This window comes from Cygnus atratus, chromosome 14 (genome assembly GCF_013377495.2).
Source record: "Cygnus atratus isolate AKBS03 ecotype Queensland, Australia chromosome 14, CAtr_DNAZoo_HiC_assembly, whole genome shotgun sequence".
NCBI lineage: Eukaryota > Metazoa > Chordata > Aves > Anseriformes > Anatidae > Cygnus > Cygnus atratus.
This window is the reverse complement of record NC_066375.1, coordinates 382,159-404,081: the sequence shown is the minus strand read 5'-3', so window position 1 is coordinate 404,081 and position 21,923 is coordinate 382,159. Positions and strand designations below refer to the sequence as shown.

General features: G+C 41.5%; 1 protein-coding gene across 1 annotated transcript in view; it reads right to left on the bottom strand.

Moving 5' to 3' along the window:
- The window catches only part of PPP2R2B (protein phosphatase 2 regulatory subunit Bbeta), a 97,361-nt gene extending 83,029 nt beyond the window's left edge, over positions 1-14,332 (bottom strand). Inside the window, exon 1 of the mRNA XM_035560677.2 lies at positions 14,020-14,332. Within this exon, the coding sequence (XP_035416570.1) occupies positions 14,020-14,137 (118 nt within the window). The 5' untranslated portion in view covers positions 14,138-14,332. The remainder of the gene's footprint in view (positions 1-14,019) is intronic.
- Positions 14,333-21,923: the final 7,591 nt, after the last annotated feature.

Below are 21,923 nucleotides of genomic sequence, written 5' to 3'. Positions count from 1 at the left end.
ATTCTCTGGACAACGAGAACAGATTAAGAACCGATAAACCCCTTGCTTATGTTTCAGAAAGCTGATTTTATAATGCCTAATTATGAAAATAAATATTCCGTTCCAAACTAAGAAAAAAGGAAAAAAAGGAAGGAGGAAAATACAGTGATAGAGCAGCTCAGCTTTTTGATACAAAACATCTACGCCAGAGGCACCATGTCTTGTTCTCAGCTCTACTTGCAGTCCCTCCTCTGTTCTCTTCTCCAGTTTCTCAAATAATGCATAGCTCCTTCACAAAGATGTTATGCAGATTAATTAGATAATGTTTAAAAGGCCTTTTTGAAGCTATTTAGCACTAAGTGCTGTCATTATACAGGTGGGCAGAGCAGCTGGAATAGGCACAAGGGGAAGATATTTGTGTCAGAGATCAGTCACCACGAAGTGAGAAAAGCAGGCTGGGCTCAGATACACAGGAACTGATCCTCAGTGAATAAACTGGGATGAACTGAATACTGTAAGCCAGAGGAGCTGAGTATCAGCTGCTCCCTGTGCAGTCGGTGTGGTCACAGACATTCAACAGACACAATCATGACTGGTCAGTACTGTTCTTTATGCTGAGGAATCCAGCCCATAAAAAATAGAGCAATCCACACCAGAAATCACCCATGGTTGCATGTACTGACACTGGAAGAACATTGGACAAGAGGGAGATCCAGGAGTCATGTCTCAGGTCCACCCCCGACCAGCTCTTCATCCCGCTGCTCGTGGCCGTGCACACACTCGCACCCCTCTCCCCTAAACACATCAGGTCCTTGACGCGGACAACCCGCGCCTTGGCCCAGTGCTGACAACACCTCTGCTTACATACAGACAGCACTCAGCAGTTGTGCGGAGGCCTGGCAGTGCCAGGGAGCCAGCTGCACCCAGCGTCCCAGCAGCAGCTCTAGGTGCAGAGCTCCCTCCCTCGGGGCGAGGGAAAAAAAAAAAAAAAAAAAGAAAAAAAAGAAAAAAAAAGCAGCCAGGAACACTGTAAATGGCTCTGCACAGGGTCAAAATCTGATGAAGTACACAGGAGTTTGTAAGAACTCACTAACCTAAGTTATTATCATACTGCTGAATATGCGTTGTCCAGACAAGAGGTGACCTACAACAACAGCCAGGTGACCACTATGCTGGAAAATGGAAATAAAAATAAATAAATAAAAGAGCACTGAGCTGTACACTGGAAAATGTATTAATGAATATCATGAACTTGCAATTGAAAGGAACTGCTGATTGTGAATAAATCCTCCATATGGCTTTACAAAGCTGATAAAGCATTCATTTCCCAAATATAGCAAGATCAGACCATGATGGCCAGTTTTTCTTTTATAATCCACATTAGAAAATCATTTAGAGTATAGCATCATGGTTTTTTAGATTGCTATCAAATAGTCACTGGTGTAATACAAACCTTCCACAAAAAGAATATGGTCTTGTATATTGTAATTACACCTGCACATCTTCACCACAATATCAAAACACGTAAGTAATTTCTGCAACTTTTTTTTTGGTGATCTTGTTTCAGCAAAGCTGCCTGCAGAGAAGAGGAAGGTTAAATCTCAGACTATTGCTTTTGTGAATATTTTCATTGAGTCAATATACTTGGACTCCTGGCCCTTCTTGCACTCTGCCAACACAGTAATTTGAAATTCCTAGAGGCATTCAGTAGAGAGAGCACAAAAATGAAGAAGCTGCAGTCTATTATTGGGTATTTACCATCTAGTTCTGCCAACCCAGGAGAGCAGCTAAACATGCCTCTAGCTCTTATCATAGTCACTGGGCTGTAACTAGGGTTCGTGCTGAAGGGTGGCCTCCGTGCTAATGGGGAAACATGCCCTCACTGTGGTGCCACTGGGCAGGAGAGTGAGTTCAGCAATCCTGCCAAGGCACAGGATGATGATGTTGTGGTGAGAAAAATAGAGACGACTTCCCTGCTTTTTCCTTACAGGTCAGTCACCCTCACCAAACTCACCATCCTGCCTTCCCCAAAAGTTCTTAACTGCATTTCAGCACGCAGAAGGAGAAAATGGATCTGCTCAGAAGCACAGACTCCCAGCCAGCTGCTTTTCCTCTTTCTAGCTGAGGTTGCAGGGCTGCACAATCAGGTCTCTTCAGAGTGGGAGGATGACAGAAGGTACCTTTGTGCTGATTTGAGGACTAACTAAATATAGATGACACAGGAACACTGGGAAGCTACAGCTGAATCCATCTGTAGTGACACAGCAGAAATATTTCTAGAGCCTTGGAAATATGTTCATAACTGTGCTCCTTCTTGTTGTTGGAGATGGTTTGATGTGTAAGATTGCAGGAAGCATTAATGCTAGGCAGCCGGTAGACCAATGGTTCCAGTGTTTTTTGTTACTGTCTCTCATGGGCCTGGCCATCCACTCCTGAGTGGGCAACCTCTGCTTTTGGCCGGCCCAGTGAGAAGACCTGGTGGAGGACTTCTGCCGCCCCTCCCCAAGGAAGCCTCCTCCCTCAGTGCCGCAGGGAAGGAGCTGCAGGTCCCCTCAGCCCAGCACCGGTGCTGTGTTGTTCCTCCTGGAGACACCAAGAGCTCAAGTGTGGAATCAAACAGTGAATGAAGCACAGAGGAATCATCCAGAACACTTTCTCTCACCTTCAACTCTCTGCCCATCAGAATTCAGTATATTAAGGAGAGAGACTTCAAGCTGAGTTCCTAATGACACACTAACATCTTTCGAAGTGGCTTGCACACTTTTTGCCCCCACTGGAAGTGCTCTAAGAGCATTACCATTCAGATAAAAAATATCTTACTTCATTCTGTGGCAAAAATTATACTGAAAGTATGTAATTGCAACTATAAAGCTCTGTATCTGTGACAGCAGAAACAGCCTTCTTTCTCTTTTATAAATTCCTGAAGATAGTATAGAACAAAGTAAAACCCTGTAAGAAAATCTATATATATATTAGTAATGAATTTTTTTCTTTTCCACCCCTAAGAGGCCTTGACATGGACAGAGGAAGAAAAAATGCAGAGCAAATGCAATTCCCACAGCCAAGGAAAGATATTTCCAGCTCCTGAGTTATTGCAACAAAAATGCAGGTGCACCAGTCATCCTTAATGCAGAAAACAGAACCATCTGCACCACTGATATGTCTAAATACCAATAATTGAACCTGGCAGCTCTAGAGCTAGGCATCTTGCCAACTGGTGAGCAGCACAACTGCTATTAGAGCCCCCCCATCATATCCTGTTCAGGCAAAGTTGATCATTTCATAAAAGAAGTTCAGGCGGGGCCCTGTTCCTTTCCTTTTTCTCCTCCTCTTTCACCACGTCTGGCGCTAGGCAAAAACTGCCTCTAGTACCTCAGGAAGACCTGGACAGCACTGTAACTCTACAAGAGTAAACACAAATGAATAAATAGAAATGGACATAAAAGAAACTAGGCTTTAGGCTCACTGGGAAGAGAAGCTGGTTTCATACACTACATTTCATGTTGACGCCATGCCTAATATTTTGGATAGGGAATTTGCCAAGCTACAATCCATTTCTTAGTGGCTGCACAAGATTAACCTCAGTTATTGTCATGGAAAGAAAAGACCAGGTGTTTGGATTCCTGCATGTGGTGCAAATTCTGATAAACAGACTTCCTCTAATCTCAGTTCCTGACGTTCTTTTCTAAAGAAAAAAAAAAAAAGGGTTGATAAAACACTTGGACAGAAATTAAAGAATTGCTAGATCAGGGAATGCAATTACTGTCGAAAGCTCAATCTTAACTCAGTGTTCTCCTCCATCAGCATTAAACTAATGGCTTCTCTTCATGTAATTAGAGACTATTAGTTACACCAAAACATATCTGCATACGTACAAAACGTTACTATATCTCTAATGCATATACCATTTTTTAGTATTAAAGCTGCTTCAACTGTAATATACGTGGCTTTTACTCCAGGGTAATTCAGGACTTCAGTGAAGCTCCCAGCTGCTGGTGCCTGATTAACTCAAGTCAAAGCCATGAGAATGACTCACCAGAAAAATAAACATGCTTGTGGTAGGCACATTGGGAACAAAACTGACATACCAATCCTAAAGTATAATATTCATCATAATACCTAAGCTAACATCTGCAGAACTGAACTAGTACAAAATTGGCCATTGTAGGTTCACTGCAGGTCAAGGCCTTTGGCTGTGGAGCCCTGCCATCGCAAGAGCACTCCAGAATCCCAACCAAGGTTTGTTCTGCAAAGTGCCTGTGCAGAGACAATAGGGAAGAAGAGAAGAGGACACAGAAGTTTGCCAGTGCTCAGTTTACCACCTGGTTCTATTTAACTGATGGTTTAAACACCCAGGAACGGATGCTTTAAAACACTTTAAACACCTGCCGCACACTCTTCCTCTTCACTTTGGTATTGCTGTTTCTTCCAGAAAATTGGAAGAATTGGAAGAATTCCTATTCCACTGATCTTAATAAAAAGAGAACTTCCTTTCTGTGGTGACTTATAGAGCATATGGGTAAAAAAATATTTTTATTTTTCACATCAATTAATCAAAAATATTCCAGAGGCTAACATCTCAGCTTATAAACGCCTCCTAATGTAGAGTTTAATTTTAAGGTGCCTCTGGCTGAGCTTTCATGTTAAAGACCCCCCTAAAGTGATAGCCCCCAGCTTATTAAGTGCACCTTTGAGCTAAGCTTTAAAATCAGTTCAAACAATAAGTGATTAAACATCCTGGCCTTCACATCATCTCAGCTACTGCCTCCAAAAATGCCAATGCAAAGGTTGGGCACAAACATAAGTGTAAAGAAACAGAGAACTCTTAAAGGCTTCAGAGAAAATTTACTTCAAGGATACTTGAACACAGGAATTGCTACATCCTTTAGTAACCTTTCTGAGGCCAGGTAACCATTCGCACAAGTACTCTTGTACAGTCTTGTACTTGTACTGTACTTGTACAGTCTCAGAACTTTTAATTTTAAAATAAAGTCACATTTTGTTCTCTAGATGACCCTGAAATTTGCAAGTATCAAGACATTCAGGAAATAGTCTACTTAAAAATTGGTTTCATTATTTAGTGTATTTTTTTTCACTAAAGCAGTGTGTCATTTTGAGCTAAAAGTCAGTTTCATAAAACTGCATTGATTATTCAAGTGTGTGCTTGTTGCTCACCTTGTCATTGAAAGTTTTATAAATCAAGCACTGGATAACGTAAATATTTAGTATTAATGAGTTGAAGGTGAAAGTATTCCTAAAGCAACAGATTAACTTCCTTAAACTTATCCCATTAAATGAGCCAAGTTAGCTCCAGAGTTCTTATACCAAAGCAGATGCTTTATGACCTTTTAGAGCTCAGCCTTTGTCAAAATAGTGATACTGAATACAGACCACAGGATAGACACTTGTAAAATGTATTTGTGTGACCTAGAAAGATGAACAGAGCCCTCACACACCTGAATACAAAGAGGTAAGGTTTAAAAGTACATGGAAGGACTCACCACATCCCCCAGGCAAGTCCAGCAGGCTTGAGCAGCATCACACTGCTAGCATGTTCAGCAGTGCTTGTAACAGGCAGTTGTGCATTTTACGTGACCCCCACTGCACACAGAGGTGATGATGCCAAATCTGAAATGCACTGGGGTCAGGGAAACACAGGAGCTATTTAACTGAAGACCAGTGAGTAGCTGTGTCTTTCAAGGAGCAGGGATCAGAATTAGCTTATGTGTTCCCTCATCTCTACACTATGCCATTTGGAAGTACATGTAATTCCTGAAAAAAATGTAGATATGCTTTATGTTTAAACTCCCCGTAGAGCAAACCTATACTGCTGGCGGGAGGAGAGCTCACTGCCACAGAGCTCCCCACATACCTACATCTGATTTGTGAGCAGCAGCGGGCACCACGTTGGGACTGGCCTGAGAAAACATGCAGCACCCTGGTACCCGCCTCAGGATGACTCCAGCAGGCTCTGCCCTCTCTCGGAGGGATGAGAGACAAAGGCTTTCTGTCCCCACACACCCAGCAGGGGGAGCGGGGCTGCGCTGCAGGCTGGCACCCACCCTCACCACGCACAGACACTGCCCTGTGCCTCCACTGCAGCTGCGGCTCATGCATAGCCCTCCCCGGGCACGGGCAACAGCCATTGTCCAGAGGCCTTGAAAGAAGCATTCAAATATATAATATTTATCACATTGATTTTTTTAAATTTATTTTTATTTTTTAATTTGTTTATTCAACTGCCTTTTCAGTTCTTTTCCCCCACTCAGCTCTTGAGCACTATGGCCACAGATGTTTGAACAGTGGCTGCTCTGCACTCGGAGCAGTTCACCAGGGTGACTCTTCAGAAGGAGAAAGAGCTGCAAGCACAGATCAGGACCAGCGGCTTAGAATAGAAAACGTTTGAGCTGCATTATTAGAGCAGCCACTGCTGGTTAGCAGTGGTGACAGCAGAACACGTGGAGCACCCACAGAGGCCTGTCGAAGGCAGGTGATAACGTGTCTCCCTGCCAGCAGCTCTGCTGGTGATGTAGGAGGGTACCTGTGTGTGCCAGCGCAGCACAAAGGACTCAGAGCTACTGCACATCTCTCTCTTTTGGGACAAGCTCCCACTACAGATCCCAGAGCCACCCCAGGAGCCCAGCCTGCACAGCCGCCTGGCTCAGTTCTGCGCCTGCTGGGAAACCCAGACCAACTCCAGCAACTGCACGCAGCTGCAGCAGATGAACGTACCTGCGGAGCCTACCTGGCCACACCGAAGAGAATCCCTTGACTTGGGCACGCTTTGTAATTGCTCTTACCCTAGGTGTTAACACTGCAAGGCTTACTGTGCACTGAAAATGACCCCTGGAGGAGAAGAAAGTAGGGAAAATGACAACAGTTCGACTAAAATAAAGTTTTCAGGAGGGTGGGGGTGAGGAAGGCTGACTGCGTAACATCTAACAAGCCTTCGTTTCTCACCGTCTAGGGTGCCATCCGACACAGCCATGACCATGCATGACAGACAATATTCAGCAACACAGGAACTTATGACTTCAGCCAGAATTCCTCTATTGTGCCTAGAAAATTGACCAAAGTAGGGGGACAGATTCATACAAAAGCACAAACGGAATTTGAGCTAACAGCCATTGACCCCCAGGTCATAACACTAACACATCAGCAGGCTGGAATGCAGTAAACATACAAGATATATTCTCTGCCAGGGACTGATGATGTTCTTAGCTACAGCACCAGTTCCCTTCCTGGCTATCCCACATTAAGGGAGAATAAAAAGGACTAACAAGAATAATAGAGTTCAGAAAGCTTTGTTTTGTGAATTTGACTGAACAAGATGGAATACAACATTACGATAAAGCCAACGCTGAACAATTCCTCTGCAGACTACGTAGTGGAGACTGAATATCATTTTAACTTGCAGATATGTGTTGTTAGCAATAAACAAACTTTAAGCATAAAAACAGCTCAGCACTAGAACTGATTACCTGCAAAGGTAGTTATCTGGCATTCTTTGAGGTTTGACAAGAACCCATCAAAAGTATCTGCTTTACCAGAATCTGTTGCATACAAAGGTGAACTAAGAGACCTCCCAAGCTCTTACCAGCCCTCCAGTCTTTTATAACATCTGTGTTTCCATGTTAACTGCAATAATTATCTCTTAGTATTGTCGCTGAAGTCTAAAGAGAAGCAATATAACATGACCGTTTTCTCCTGTATATTTCCTGCCATTCAAAAAAAAATCTGAAGTTTATTTATTATCTTATTGCTAAATTACAAGAGCCTATGGATCAGCTGGATGTGAGTAAGATTCCAAACTAAATCTGTCATGGATAAAGATATTTTATAAGAATCCCTGTACTGCATCAATAGTACCAATAAGTACAGTTAATCCTGCTAGGTGACTCTCAAGGGACTTCTCAAACCATTTTTTCAAATTCCTTCCAAAACACCATTATGACGTTATCTTCTATTTATTCATTATCTGCTATCCATGTTTTCTTCTAGCCCTGCCCCAATACTTTGATCTCAGGGCAATGTGGAAAAATCCAGACCATAGTATCAGCAGTCCCAATGAGTATAGTTCAGAATAGCTAAAATATTAATAATGCCATCTCCCAGAAAAGCCATGAAATGACTAATTTAACAAAAGTGCCAGATACCAGCTAAGAGGGCAGTAACTGCAGCCATGATGATAACATAATAAAGACAATAGAGAGGTTAACTAATGAGACTCAGACCCAGATAATGCCTTGTGGTAATTGTATAGCAAAGACTTTGTTTTCCATTTCTGCAGCTGTGATTCATGAGGGTTGTTTGTTTTGTGTCTTTTTTTTTTCCCTTGCCCACTTGTTATTCTCTAACATGAGTCACATTTGTACTATTTCTCCCTTATCATCTGCATTTAACAACAGCTAAGATTAAGCATGGCAGGGTTTCCAAACCCTTCATTACCAGTGGTGGCTACTCCTTGTTTGTACTGCACAGAGAAGTCTGCTCTACCCCTCACGTGCATCTCAGTTTGGAGTATATTGGATGTCTCTTATTTGTATTTTTTCTATTTTCCAAGCAAGTAAAGGTCTATCCCCAGTACACTGTCTCCCTCCTACCACCCAAATAAAAAGAAAAACTAGCCAGTATAAAAATTCCCGATTGACAACCACAAACCTTGTCCTTGCCCTTCTACTGATCCTAATGTATTACCCCCATAATTTTTTTTTTCTTCAATAAGCTCCTTGATTTAGTCACTCTAAGTTATTTGCACAAATAAAGAATGCGCAGGCGTGAGATACAGAGTAATGCCACACTCCTGGTAAATTCTTCAAATCAAGAAAAATTGAGATTTGTTGGTGCAGAGCAAACACTAAGTTTATTGCTTGCATCAATACTGCTTGTGCCTACTCACAGCACCAACTGAACTCCAAACCTTTGTCTTAACTTCTCTGCATGTGTTCAGCAGACACTTCCTTAAGTTTCTCATGTACTTTTGCAAACTAACTAAAGAAAGTACTATAGTTTCTTATTACATTGTTATGGTGATTAGAGTTGATAAAATAATATAAAACCTATAGTACATATTTTTTCTGAACCTAGTTTGAAATGATTCTTTTAAATATGTTTTAAATTGCTTTGTTCAGATTTTTAGGAAGTATTTCTATAGTATTGCAGTATTAAATTTACATCGTTATTATTCTGCTATAATAAAAAACTATCTAGACTTTAACAGCAAATTCAGATATCAGATGAAGTCTTTCACATGAGTTATTTACATTTGAATCTTTTAATATCAATTGCAGTGTTAGTGAATGAACTGAAAGCAGACATTTTTATTGTTTGCAGATTTGCATCTGCAACAAACTAATGCAGTGATACACTAGGATCCCACAGCTGCAGCAAAGAATGGCTACACTCAGCAGTGCCAAATACAAAGTGATTCCAGACCTCCTACCTGCTCAACCAATGTTAACCCAATTGGAAAAAGTTTGGAAGTTACTGAAGATGTATGCAAGTTGTTGGTCTGACTGTCAAATGAATAATGCAATTAAAGATCTCCTAAGCACATTAACAGGTTTTAAGGTTAAGAAATAAATATTACATCTAAACTTCAGTTGAAGCATTCAAAAGAATTAACACTTCTACAGAACAGCCAACTTTCCAAAACTGTGCTCAGAAAAGAGCACAAAAATACGTTTCTATTTAAGTTCTGGAAGATAAGCATATGTATGACTAAAAGTATGACAATTTTGACCTCAGAACTCACTTCCCACCTTTGTGCTTGCTTCCTCATCTGCAGGAAAAGATATTGTTTTTCTAATTCAAAGGCATTTTTCCTGAAAGTTACTTAGCTAAGGATTTAAACAATCTTTGATATCCTTGAGTTGAACATGTTGCAGAAATTAAAAAAGGTCAGTTTTTGGAGGGGGAAAAAAACAAACACCAAGTCTACTGAATGCTGCAGCCCATCCACAGTTCTGAGCAAACATAAAACTAATATATATGTAGTTCTGTTAAGGTACTAATCACTCTATTATTTACTGGAAAAGGGTTAAATTGTAAACATTAGAAGTCCACAGTGCACACTCCATATCAAAAGATATTTGGATGAATTTGCAGTGCACACACCACCATGAGAACAAGGTAGAACCAAATAGTTGTTTTGCAACTTAACAGATCAAGAAATACTTTTCTACAGCAATATTCCTCACTGAAACGCAGTTCAGAACTAACATAAAGGGTCCAAAAGGTTGACTCAAATTCTGTCAAACTCCTAATATTCAGTCAAGCTACAGGTATGTCTTTAGGTTTAATGGGACAAAATGAAGGCTTGGCATGCACTGGATTCCACACTATTTACTCCACAAACCCATTAGAGACATCACGGGTCCTGCAAGAACCTGGAACAGGAGAAAGCTGGTTCTACTCTACAGGAACACAGCATGCCCCTTGCCAAGAACCCAGGTCTAACTGACAGACCTCAGTCCAGACAGAGCAGGCATTAGAAAGGTGTTCAGAGGAAGACCTTTGTCAGGAAGGGGTAAGTACCCAGGGTGACACACTGAGGCATACCACTGCCAGGCTGAATGACAGAAACAGCCTTTTCTGTTTGACAGGCTCAGACATCCTGTTCATTCTGTCTGTTTTTGGAGCAAAGCCTGGCTGAAAGACTTGCCAAGGGAGTCCTGGGCTCTGTGCTGGCCTGTGCAGTATCTGAACCCAGTCACTGAGGCATCACAGCTTCCCTCCATAAATAGTCCTGTCCATTTGTGAATGTTAGCGCTCCATTAGAGCAAGCCAGAGATACCAAAACGCAACTTCATCAATCCAATGTGTAGGTACAAGCACTAGATCCTGCTCTGCTGGACCTTATATACAGAGTGTTCTTGTCCACCCACCTGGATGCCATCCAGCGCAAGGTGCTCTAGGTCATCCTGCTCAGCAGGGGGTTGGACTAGATGACCTTCAGAGGTCCCTTCCAACCCCAGCCATTCTGTGTTTGGCCTTTTTAGCCACTCGGAGGACTGAAGCAGGAGACACGCTCTTCCCTGGGTTGTCTTCTCAGTTCTGCTAGTGATTTAGCCTGTAACATAGTCATTTCAACTCTCCAGACCTCGGTTTCACCCTTAGTTAATGATATGCATCTGATAATTGGTATGAGAAATAGCTCTATACAAGTTTCTCTTTTTTTTTTAATGTATTGTTTGCAATGGATAAGAATAGATAGCATGCCAGTGTGGTATTCTTTCTTGAATTCTTTTTTTTTTTTCTTTTTAGTACTCCCCTAAAACAGCGAGGTCCACTTCTCCATTGAATAACCTATTCCAGTAGAGCAATCAAAAAATTACTTGTTTAGAATATTTTAAGGAGCAGTGCCTTTGGACAAAGTCAAAATGAAAACAAAAGAAATTTTCAGAGACTTTTTTTCAAAGAAAGAACTCCAGAGTTAGTCTGAATTGTTCTAAGGAGATAAAATTACCCCAACAGATTTCAGAGGAAATTAAATAAAGCAAGTCCACACTGTCTGCTTGAACTGAAACATAACCTAGATAGATATAATAATTTATCCTGGAGCGTCATCATCTAATGCCCAGTCCTGCCTGCTTGATCCTTCCACTCCATATCTTCAACCTGATAACGTTCTCAGTCAAGCAATCAGGAGCCTAGGCAAGGTATTCCCCCCCATGCCTCCTTTTAGATAGATCCACACATTGGGCAGAGATTGAAGCCAATCATCTCAAAAATGTACTGTGAGCATACATCCCCACAGTATGCATCTGGATTTTCACATTGTTCATGGATGAGGTTGGTATTTCAGTCTACACAGTCTTAAAATAGCCAAATAAGTATGTTGAAAGTTGAGTGAAGGGAAGGTTGTTTTTCCTTACTAAAAAATCAAACAGCTATAGTTTTTATACCAGGATTTCTCTGGTTGTTCACTATATCACATTTAACCATTGTTTGTTCCTTCTTTTGCTTTTATCAGGTTTACAACTTTTTTTTTTTTGGGGGGGGGGGTGGGAAATTTTCTGTTCATTGAGGTAGCTAAGACACAGAAAGGATAAGACTAAAATTATTTCTGCTGTTTTTTTTAATCAAGCTGAATGTCAGAATTCGCATCATCTTTCCCAGAAAACAGGTGGTTCAAGTGGAGATCCTGCAAAGGCACAGCACACCTGAATCATATTCAGATGCACAACATGTGTGTATTGTATATCAAGTTAACAGTAAAATCCTCATCAGATATCTCCTCTCTCCCCTTGTGTTCATCTTTGTCCACACAAAACTCTCTCAGACACAAACTCAAGCCATTGACCTATTGAAGTATAGAGAGACCTGTTCCAGGGCTGCTTTCAAGCTGCTAATTCACATGCTTTAAGCTAGACTATGCATGCAATTTCTTATTTGCCACAGCTGTCCAGCACCTCCCCAGAGCCCTCCCTCTTGACAGTGAACTTGCATCGTGATTTAACTGAAAAGAAGATGCAGAGCAGACTCTTCCTGAAGATCTCCCCCCCTCTGAGACACACTCCGCCATGTAGGTGCAGATCAACAGCCTCATTTATACACCGATTTATTTCACAGGAATCTTTTAAGTAAATAACTGATAATAACATGGTGTCAAGTAGTCATTGTGATCACACAGGATGGCACATTACGCACCGCTCAGGAAGGAAAAGGGCTCTTGACAGAGGTATCTATCCTACATACACTGCATTAAAGCTGAAACATTTTTCAGATGAAGTGTTTTACGAAACACCATAGAGAAAGATCTAATTCAACCATCAAAATTAAAGACTTCTGAAATACTCCAGTGTATGAAACACAGAATGCATTTCAAGCCACCCATAAAAATAGTTTCACTTGACAACAGTTATTTACAAAAAGCAACATTAGAAACTCTTCTTAGGACCAAAATGGAAATACCCACAAACCCTGCCCCTTTTCTCTATTATCCAAGCCTTTCACAACAAGGAATTCAATACTTAATATTAAGAATACTCTTGACTAATTTTGGAGAAAAAAGAGTTTAAAGACTCAAGTTGGCACTGAATCCCTCATCTGAGGGGTTAAAGATCCCATAGAACCAATTAGAGAATAATTTATGATTAAATCCATTTTCTGGCACCCTCAGCAAAGACAGCATCATGAGACTCATCTGCGAGCAGAAGACAGCACACGACACCCCCAGAGCAACACTGGCAACACTGGCCCATATCCATGTGTAACTTAAAATACAATTTGGCTCCTAATTTCTTCTTAGTACCTTGGGTGTGGGTAGCACCACGTAAAGTGAGACTTACCTTGTCAGTGACTGGGTTTATCTCCCCAAACTAACTATGGCTAGGGCAAGTGACAGAAAGTGTTGTGACTAGGTCTAGGAAAGTAGCATTGATCCTGCAGCTCTGTTGGGAACGAATGTAGATGGTTCACAAAATTGCCCGATCGTTCACATGCAGCACATGTGCATGCGGTCATATCACACCAGATTATACATTAGCATGAAAAAGGACTCCCTATGCGAGAAGCGTCACTGAAATCTCAGCGAGATGTAGACCCGATACTTTGCATTCCTGCCCACCAAACACCAAGTTCAAGCGCTGTCAATAACACCTCATTTATCCCAAAGAGCTGCACAGCTGTTTTGCTGAGACCTGAAAACAGGCTTTACTGAATCAGTGAAATAGCACGGAGAACCAAATGCAGGAACCGCAAGAAATCATTTTTTAATTTTCTTGGAAATATACAGATGAATTAAGAGCCCCAATTACAAGCTACATAAACTTGTAAAACAATAGCTAGAAAGTCTTCCCTTAAGCCAGACCTGCTGCTTGCTAGTTTGCAAAATTAGCGCAGACTTGATAGTAAAACAAGCATTCACAGAAACAAAATCATTTTCTGCTAAGCCTTCAAATGTCTTTTAAGCTTTTTGCCGCCGTTTGAGCCTTCTGCTGCGGTCAGCAGCACCAGTAACAGCCGCTCCCGCTGTCGGCGGCCAGAAGCCGATTTCTGCCGCCGCGCCCCCCCCGCGCCGCCCCGGGCAGCCGGTACCTTCCGTGTGGCAGCTGCAGGACAGGATGGAGGTGGCAGGCCTGAAGATGTACGACAGGTAACGAGAAAAGCATTTCATCTTCCGAAAACGGTAATTAAAAAAAGGTAATAAAACCATGTAAGACTAAAAAAAGAAAATCACTAAAAATCAAGGAAAACTTGCGGCAAGCCCGCCTCAAGCCATGAGGATTGTTCCGGTTTCCAGACGGCCTACATGGCAGGGGCAGGGGCTCGGGCTCGCCGCGGGGGCTGCCCGGCGGGGAGAGGCCCCCGTGCTGCCAGCCCAGCGGAGCCGCCGCGGCCCCTGCCCCGGCCCCGAGGCGGAGCGGCGCGGCGCGGAGCGGGGCCGCGCTGCTGACTCAGCCCGCCCGGGCGGCTGCCCCCGCTCGGCCCCGCGCGGCTGCCCGGCGGCGTTCCGCAGCGCCCCGCCGGCCGCCGCTCGGGGCCCGCTTTCGGGCGCATCGCCGCCGAGGCTCCGGGCGCACCGGGGCGGGCGGCCGGGAAGCCCGGGGCCGTCCGCGCTCCTCGGCGCCGCGGCTCGCCCCGTGCAGGAGCGAAGCCCAGCCTAACTGTTCCCGCACCGAGGGATTTCCACGGCAACGCTGCTTACCGAGGGACGCGTTGCCCCGGCGGGTCAGAGCAGCCCGAGCCTGGCAGCTTCACGGCATCTCTCGCTCAGCCCTCCCGCATTCATATAGTATTTTGAGAGCGGGGAGTAACCAGAAGATGAGAAATAAAAAGAAAAGAAACGCAAAAACCCAACACCGCACTTAGAAGCCACAGAATGCCAATTGAGCCATACAATAAAGATATTTTACTATATTCTGGACTTTCCTGTAGCAGTGCTCTTAACCCACAGTCCCCAGTATCCAGTCTGACTTGCACTATTTAAGTGAAAGAGTTTTAAATCAATCTTTCTCATGTTTTCTGCAACTGCAACACGGTTTTTAAGGCAGAAATATCTCACAGCTGAGTGCACTCCAAACTCGGCACCTGCTCTGTAGCAGCCTGCTCAGGTGCTCGTAGTGGAAAATATCACAATATCAAGAGGGCAGGCTGGAAGGACGTAACAGGATAAGTTGCTGATGCTCAAGTCCCTTGTTTTTCTGATGTTTAATTACTCTATGGACAAGTATTTTGTTTTAGAACCAAATCACTCAACACTGTTGCCTCGTGGAGCACGGAGTCTGTTTGTTGTTTGGTTTCATCATTCTGCTGCAGTCTAATCTTGCTGTCATTATCAGATGACAGCACAACTGTGTTTTTACTGGAGAGATGCAAAGCACCTGTGCCAGTGAAGAGAGACGCTTTTCATTTCACTTTAATCTCTTTCTCTTTATTCAAAATACCCTCTCCGGACTTGTAAGGAAAACTGCAGGTCTGGGCTGCAAGCCATGCAAAGCCTTCCTGCTTAGGGAGGAGAGCTCACTGCAGTTGCATCACACAGAAGTGAAGGCTGCAGATTAACTACTATTGAGAATCACAAGTCCATCCCAGCAAACAGGTATAAAGGTAAAAGAGACAGGATTTTATAAAGCACTCTTCATGGCAGCTACCTTTATATGTTCGTATATGACTCACACAATGAGATTATTTAATAAACCATTCTGGAAACATAAACCACTATATCTGAAGCAAACACTGCTGTTTAACTGCACTCAGAAACCACATTCAGGTTTACCCAAGAAAGTGATAAACATCATCTCAAGTTGAAATTACATAGCAAGGTTAGGTGCGGTACACGTGATTAAACCGTATCACAGACGCGAAAACTGCAATTACATACCTCTAATGATCAAAGCATTTCAGTTAACATTTTCACATACAACAAAACCTGGAAAAGACTATGAATTTCTAAGCAGTTAGTTGACTAAGATTCTGGAGCCAGGATATCTGTGGAGAAGGCTAGGCTACCCCAAAGCTACATCAGCTGAGAACAGTTCTGGAGAAACCATTCACCTTCTACAAAGACAAAAGAGCATGTATTACTCTTCAAGTTACAACTTTCCCATCCTTAGCATGCTGCTTATGCTCTGCAGGTGCATATCATGAGAAGAAGTCAGCACGCACTGTGGTTACCTGAGGATGGAATCTTCCGAGCCACACTGCCATACCACAGATACGGTCATTCACTATGCACAGACCAACCTGCTGATTTTCTGGTGTGGGTTTCCACACCAGCCAACACCCTACTACAACCAAGATCCTCACAGTCACAGTACTGAGTTCGTGTAACTCACTGTGGTAGCAAAGGGATAGACGTTTATTCCACCCCTGGAACTTAATTAAACAAACTGTGTGGTATTGACCTGCCTCCTGTTTCAGAAAGGGAGAATAAAAATGACTGCCAGTCCAAATCCCTCAGCTGACCAGAAAGAGGCTCTCTTTGCCTCTGTGTTTAAGAGTCCAGAAAGAGATTTGTCCTAGCTCTGCTTCCTTGGTGGAAGGAAGCTTCAGGAGGAGGACTACATTTCTTCCTCAAACCCTGTATCTCTCCTCTCTTTATGTCTGTCTTTTTAACTGTATGTATATATATATATATATACACACACACACACATATATAATCCCTGTAGTTTCTGTCTCTACCATCTAGTTATGCATGTAGATACATCACAGTCAGAAGTTATTCCAGAGGCTCTGGAATAAGTTTTGTCCACACAGAGCTGTGCATCAACTTGCTTAAGGCTTACTCAGAAACTCAGAGTCAGCTTGAAATAGAAGCCATATCTGAGACCTACACATAGGACTGAAGTCTGTAAATGTTATGCCTCTCTTCCACCTTCTATGCCGATGTAAATAGCTTCCATTGTATGACAGGAAAAAAATATTTTTTCCACTTGAAAGTAGACATGAACATTCCCTAAGAAACAGATTAATTCCACTTCATTAAAATCATGTACAGAAGAAGGGCAATCACTATTGTGGCTTTGATCTATTTAAATATTTATAGTCAGTTTTTATGCTCCATTAACAAACTGAGTTTCATTTCACATGCAAAAATCAGGATATTTATTCAAGCTCAATTAGCAAGCAACACAAAAATGAAACCACAATGTAAGAACACAGGCCAGGCTCTGAGTCAGCTTGGTGAGCCTGCAGACAGTCATGCAACACTTAAATCTTTCATTTGGAGCTATTGGTTATACCGTTGGATGATATGGCAAACACAGACAATTGGAAGCAGATGTAATAAAAATCTCAGGTGCACTGGAAATGGCTGTTGGTCACAGCAGCTTGCTAGGACCTGATGACTTTCCGATTGTAAAATATTCCAGACATCAGGTAAAACATCTGACTGCATTAGGATCATTTTAACCTAGCCATTACTGTTTATGTGATATTTCTCCACTTGATAACTTTGCTGTATATATGTTTTACACCTGAATAACTTAATATGACAAAGATTGAAGTGCTGAATGCCTGCATGCCAGTCATAAAGCCTGCAGCAACTGTATGGCTGTATTCTCACAACAGTGGTAGTTCTACACTGCATATCTCGAGGCTCAAGCGAACTAGAGGAAATTTGACCTCTTAAATTTGCACAAATCTGGTGTCTACACCTGATTGCTAATTATCATTACATCAAAATAAGGCAAGATCTCTAAAACTGGTTTCCTGTTAGTAGTAATGAAATATAGTCAAAGCAGCATGGCACACCAAAGAGAATCAGCAACATCATTTACTTCACATTTAACATTGAAAGCACTGTGTTTGTTTGTGCAGCTGAAAGATGTCCCAGGCCTCCCATCTATGCATAAAAGATCTCATTCATCCAGACAGTTGTGTTAGAGAGTTAAAGAATCCATTAAATCACTGGTTTCACCAGGACAAGAACTACACATTATGATACCATATTCAAAGACAAGGAAAGCAATAAACAAGAAAAGAACAAAATCATAAAGTTTGTGGGTATCTCTGTTTGTGTAGGTTTATGTGTGCATGGAAAAGAGCAAGCATACAGAATTATTCTCTGCATCATTTTAAAGCCAGAATGACACTGCGTCCAGCTGAAGTAGCAGGCTTTTCTAAATTTAAAGATGCAGAACACCATAAACATAATAGTAGCATCTCCTTTCAACTTACTATACACAGCTGCAGGCATTCCAATAATTAATTAAATTGTAAATTCAGGATGCTTGGATGTTAACCAGAGTCCTGAAGGTCAGAAATGTGCCATAAACACTAGCATAAAGCTAACAAGTTAAAGATAAACTTCTGGTAAAGGGGAGGCATCTGTGATATCAACATACATTTATGATACACTTTATGTGTATGTACGTCTGTACACATACATTCCCATATTGTCATACAAACACATAAATGGCATAACAGCCAAAAGCTCAAACCCATACATAAAAATATTCTCCAGAACTTTCTGCTCAGTCACGGTGAGGCCATTTGTACATGTTGATGAGATCTGAAAGACCGATTTGACCACCTTTTCCTTATGGGTTTCACTGAATATAGCCTTTAAAGTATTATCTATCAGCCTCTTCCGTTCTGTGACTCCAGGATACCCTGAGAAAAAATTGCAGGAGCCTTTCCTTGCCATCATGTCTCTGGATTCCTTCAGCTTATAGCCTTCAGTTTATAACTGCTCTGTACATTGGAAGACAGAATTTCACCATTGTTTATCTGGCCACTCTACAGCACAAAACCATTGTCTGTACTGGGAGGGTTAGGAGAAGAGGGACGTGATAGAGAATTCAGTTATCTATGAGGGTTAAAGTACATATAGGGAACAAAATGTGAAATGGGGGGAGAAATAAATTAATGGATTAATGATCGATGCAGTAAAAGAATGGAAGATGAAAGTGTGAAATTAAAATAAGAACATGTAGGAAAATACCCAGTATGAAGCTGAACACAGAAAAGTCATCCTATAGGAGGAACAGGACAGCATGAAAACATTCAACTGTAAGGGCAGGAAAATTGAATGCATTTATTTCTTATCAATTGTCCATGTTTTTTGCAATCTACATGTTGGCTAAACACAGAATGGGTATGCTTGTGGAAAGAGAAATGCCTAAGTGATTTAGGAGCACAAATCACCCTGAAAGTTTCTGGGTGTGAAGTGGGATGTCTTGGACTCCTAAATCCCCCAGCCACCTGTGCTAACTCCTCCTACATAGATATCTATCTGTGTAAGTGTGCACAGTGCAATTTATTTTAACTCCCAATACAAGAATGAGCAGCAAGTTAATACTTATGTCACCCAGAAACAGAACCCAACTGATTCCTATAAAGGATGTTATGGTGGGAGAGGCTGTCTCATAATTCCCTGAAACATTCATGTAAATAAAAGCTCAAAGCCAAGGGAAAGTTATTTTAAAGACTACTGATACTGTTAAACCAAAATACCTTCAAACAAATATTTTGTAGCGATAGCTAATATTAGTTACCCATCTCTTTAAATGCACAAATATATAATGAAAGCAGAAGAGAAAAAAACTGTAACTTATCTCTTTGCCAGCAGTTTCACCCAACAGCATGCATACAAACACCTTGCACATTGGTTGAGGCAAGAAATACATGACAAACAAGGTTTTTCTGATCACGGCAACAAAAAAGGAAAAATAAACCTACCTTCTGTCACCCCAATATCAATAGTTCCTTTTACTTGACTAAAGCACCACAGTACATCCTGCATGAAGTTTTCAAATCCTGCCAAGGAAACATGCAGAAAGAAGATAAGATGTGATCACTTCTGTATGTAGCTTGCCCTTTTTTAAGCAAACACACACACACATATAAATTGGCACATAAATATCTGCAATCCCGGCATGAAGAGAAATATTTTCTCACCTGGTATCATTCTTCCATATAGAATGCAAAGCTAACTCTGCAAAACTGAGAACATTATGCCCGCATTATGAATTGCCCGTCTGTCTGTTTTCTCCATACCATGTTAGGGCTATTTCAAAAATGGTGCAATTGGAGTCAGTCCCCTCTACATCACTGGCAGCATCACAGAAGAGTCAAGAGGCCCTGTAGTCACAGCCTTTGTCACAGCCTCTCTTCATCAGAATGCTAATGGCCCCAATCATTTCCATCACTGTTACAGAGAGAGTGAAACAGACAAAAAAATAACTACTGCTATTACAATTTTATTTTTTTTTTCAATTTATGGACAATCTAGTTGTAAACTGCTTGGTAACAAATCCCACCAGAAGCCGCCTTACAGCACATCAGAATATTATCAAAATTTGCCTGGAATCAAAAGGGCACTGCAGTTGCTTTAGAATAATACTACAGTCATATCTATTAGAAGGCATATTAGTAAGCTGTAGCTCTCTCACTTTTTTGCTACTGTTGTAATACTTTGTTAAGACACTCCGAGAGAAATTCGGATTTTAACTACTGCTCCTCATTTTCTTGACAGCTCAGCAAAATTTGCCTTTATGTAATGCAGCTTTCACTATAACACAAAAAATCCACAGCCTCAAAAGACAACTTGCTTCCTTTTATCCAAACACACATTTTATCTCAAAGCACTTGCCAAACAAGAAGAAAGAAGCACAATGAAAGAAGCTAGTCAGTAACAAGTAGTATATAATGCTGACATGCTGAGCATAAGGGTCTGAAAGCTCAGTCACTTGAAGCTTCTCTCTGTGAAAGAACAGTTTGGTAAAAACATCTGAGATCTTATCTGTTTCACTTGTCACTGTTTACATGGTAGGAAATTTACAGTTAGGATCAATTCCTAGTACTTTCAGACAGGGAAGTTTCTCACTGCCTGGAAAATAATGATATATTGCCAGTAGGAAAAAGTACCGTAATAGAAATGAGAAAAGATTTGGGATTCCTCTGCATTACTAATGCACTAGTGTAACTCTCTTGCTGGGTAACATCCAATGTAAAGTTTAGGACTTTTTTTTTTTTTTATGTTTCATTAATTTCTTAATTCTCAACAGAGAAATTTTGGAGTTTGAGGGTAGAGTCATTTCCCAGAAGAAATGCTGTTTTTTAAATCAGAAGATAGGAGGTCTTCCAGATGTTTGCACACTTATCAAAACATGAAGGAAAAACAAATTTTAAAACTTGTGGGTTGGTTGTTTTTCTTTCTTTTCTTTTTATTTATTTATTTATTTATTTATTACCAACATTTGTCTTTCATTTAGCTGTGGTTTTAACCAGAAGGTGTTGTGCACAGCTGAGTGCTAGTGTATGTGAAGGGAGTTGCTGATCTTGAGTAGGTTGTCAGTGACAGTTGTCCATGCAGTAAGGGAAGCCAGCCAGCCACAGCTGAGCTGTGTGCGGTGCTCAGCAAACGCGGGCCAGGCCAGGACAAATAGAGGAACTTTCCTAGCCCCAGCAATGCTTTGACAGTCAGATATCAAAGGTACAGTCTTGACAGAGAGGGAGAATACAGCACTGGAGTCCTTTCAGGTGGTCTGTTTGGTTTCACCATGACTAGATTTACCCATTAGGGAAAAAATTATAATGCTGAAATGACTTGCTTTCACAACTGACGGAGTTTTTCAGATTGCCAGGAAGATGACTTTTTCTAAGGGAGTATGTTTCCCTGGCTCATGTTTACTCAGACTTCTCCCTGAAGGATAGGAGGGAGAAAATTTATGCAAGTTAGTTCATACAAATCAACAGCTGTTATAGCAATTTTTTTCCCCTGGAGATTTGAAGTGTGAGTTATAAAAACTGGAAAGCAAACATGGCAATTAAGCCCATCTCAGACAAGAATATTTTTATGTGTGATTTTCTTTATATGGTCATGACAATAATAAGATCACTGATTCTCTAACCTAAGCAAATCAGTAAACAAATACCTCTTTTTCTAATTATGGCGATAACATTTATGTGGTCATTATTTCCTTATTGTTTATAAGATTTTTACTATTTATTGTTTAGACACTGGAGGAACACTGTAAGGGTTAGACCCTCATA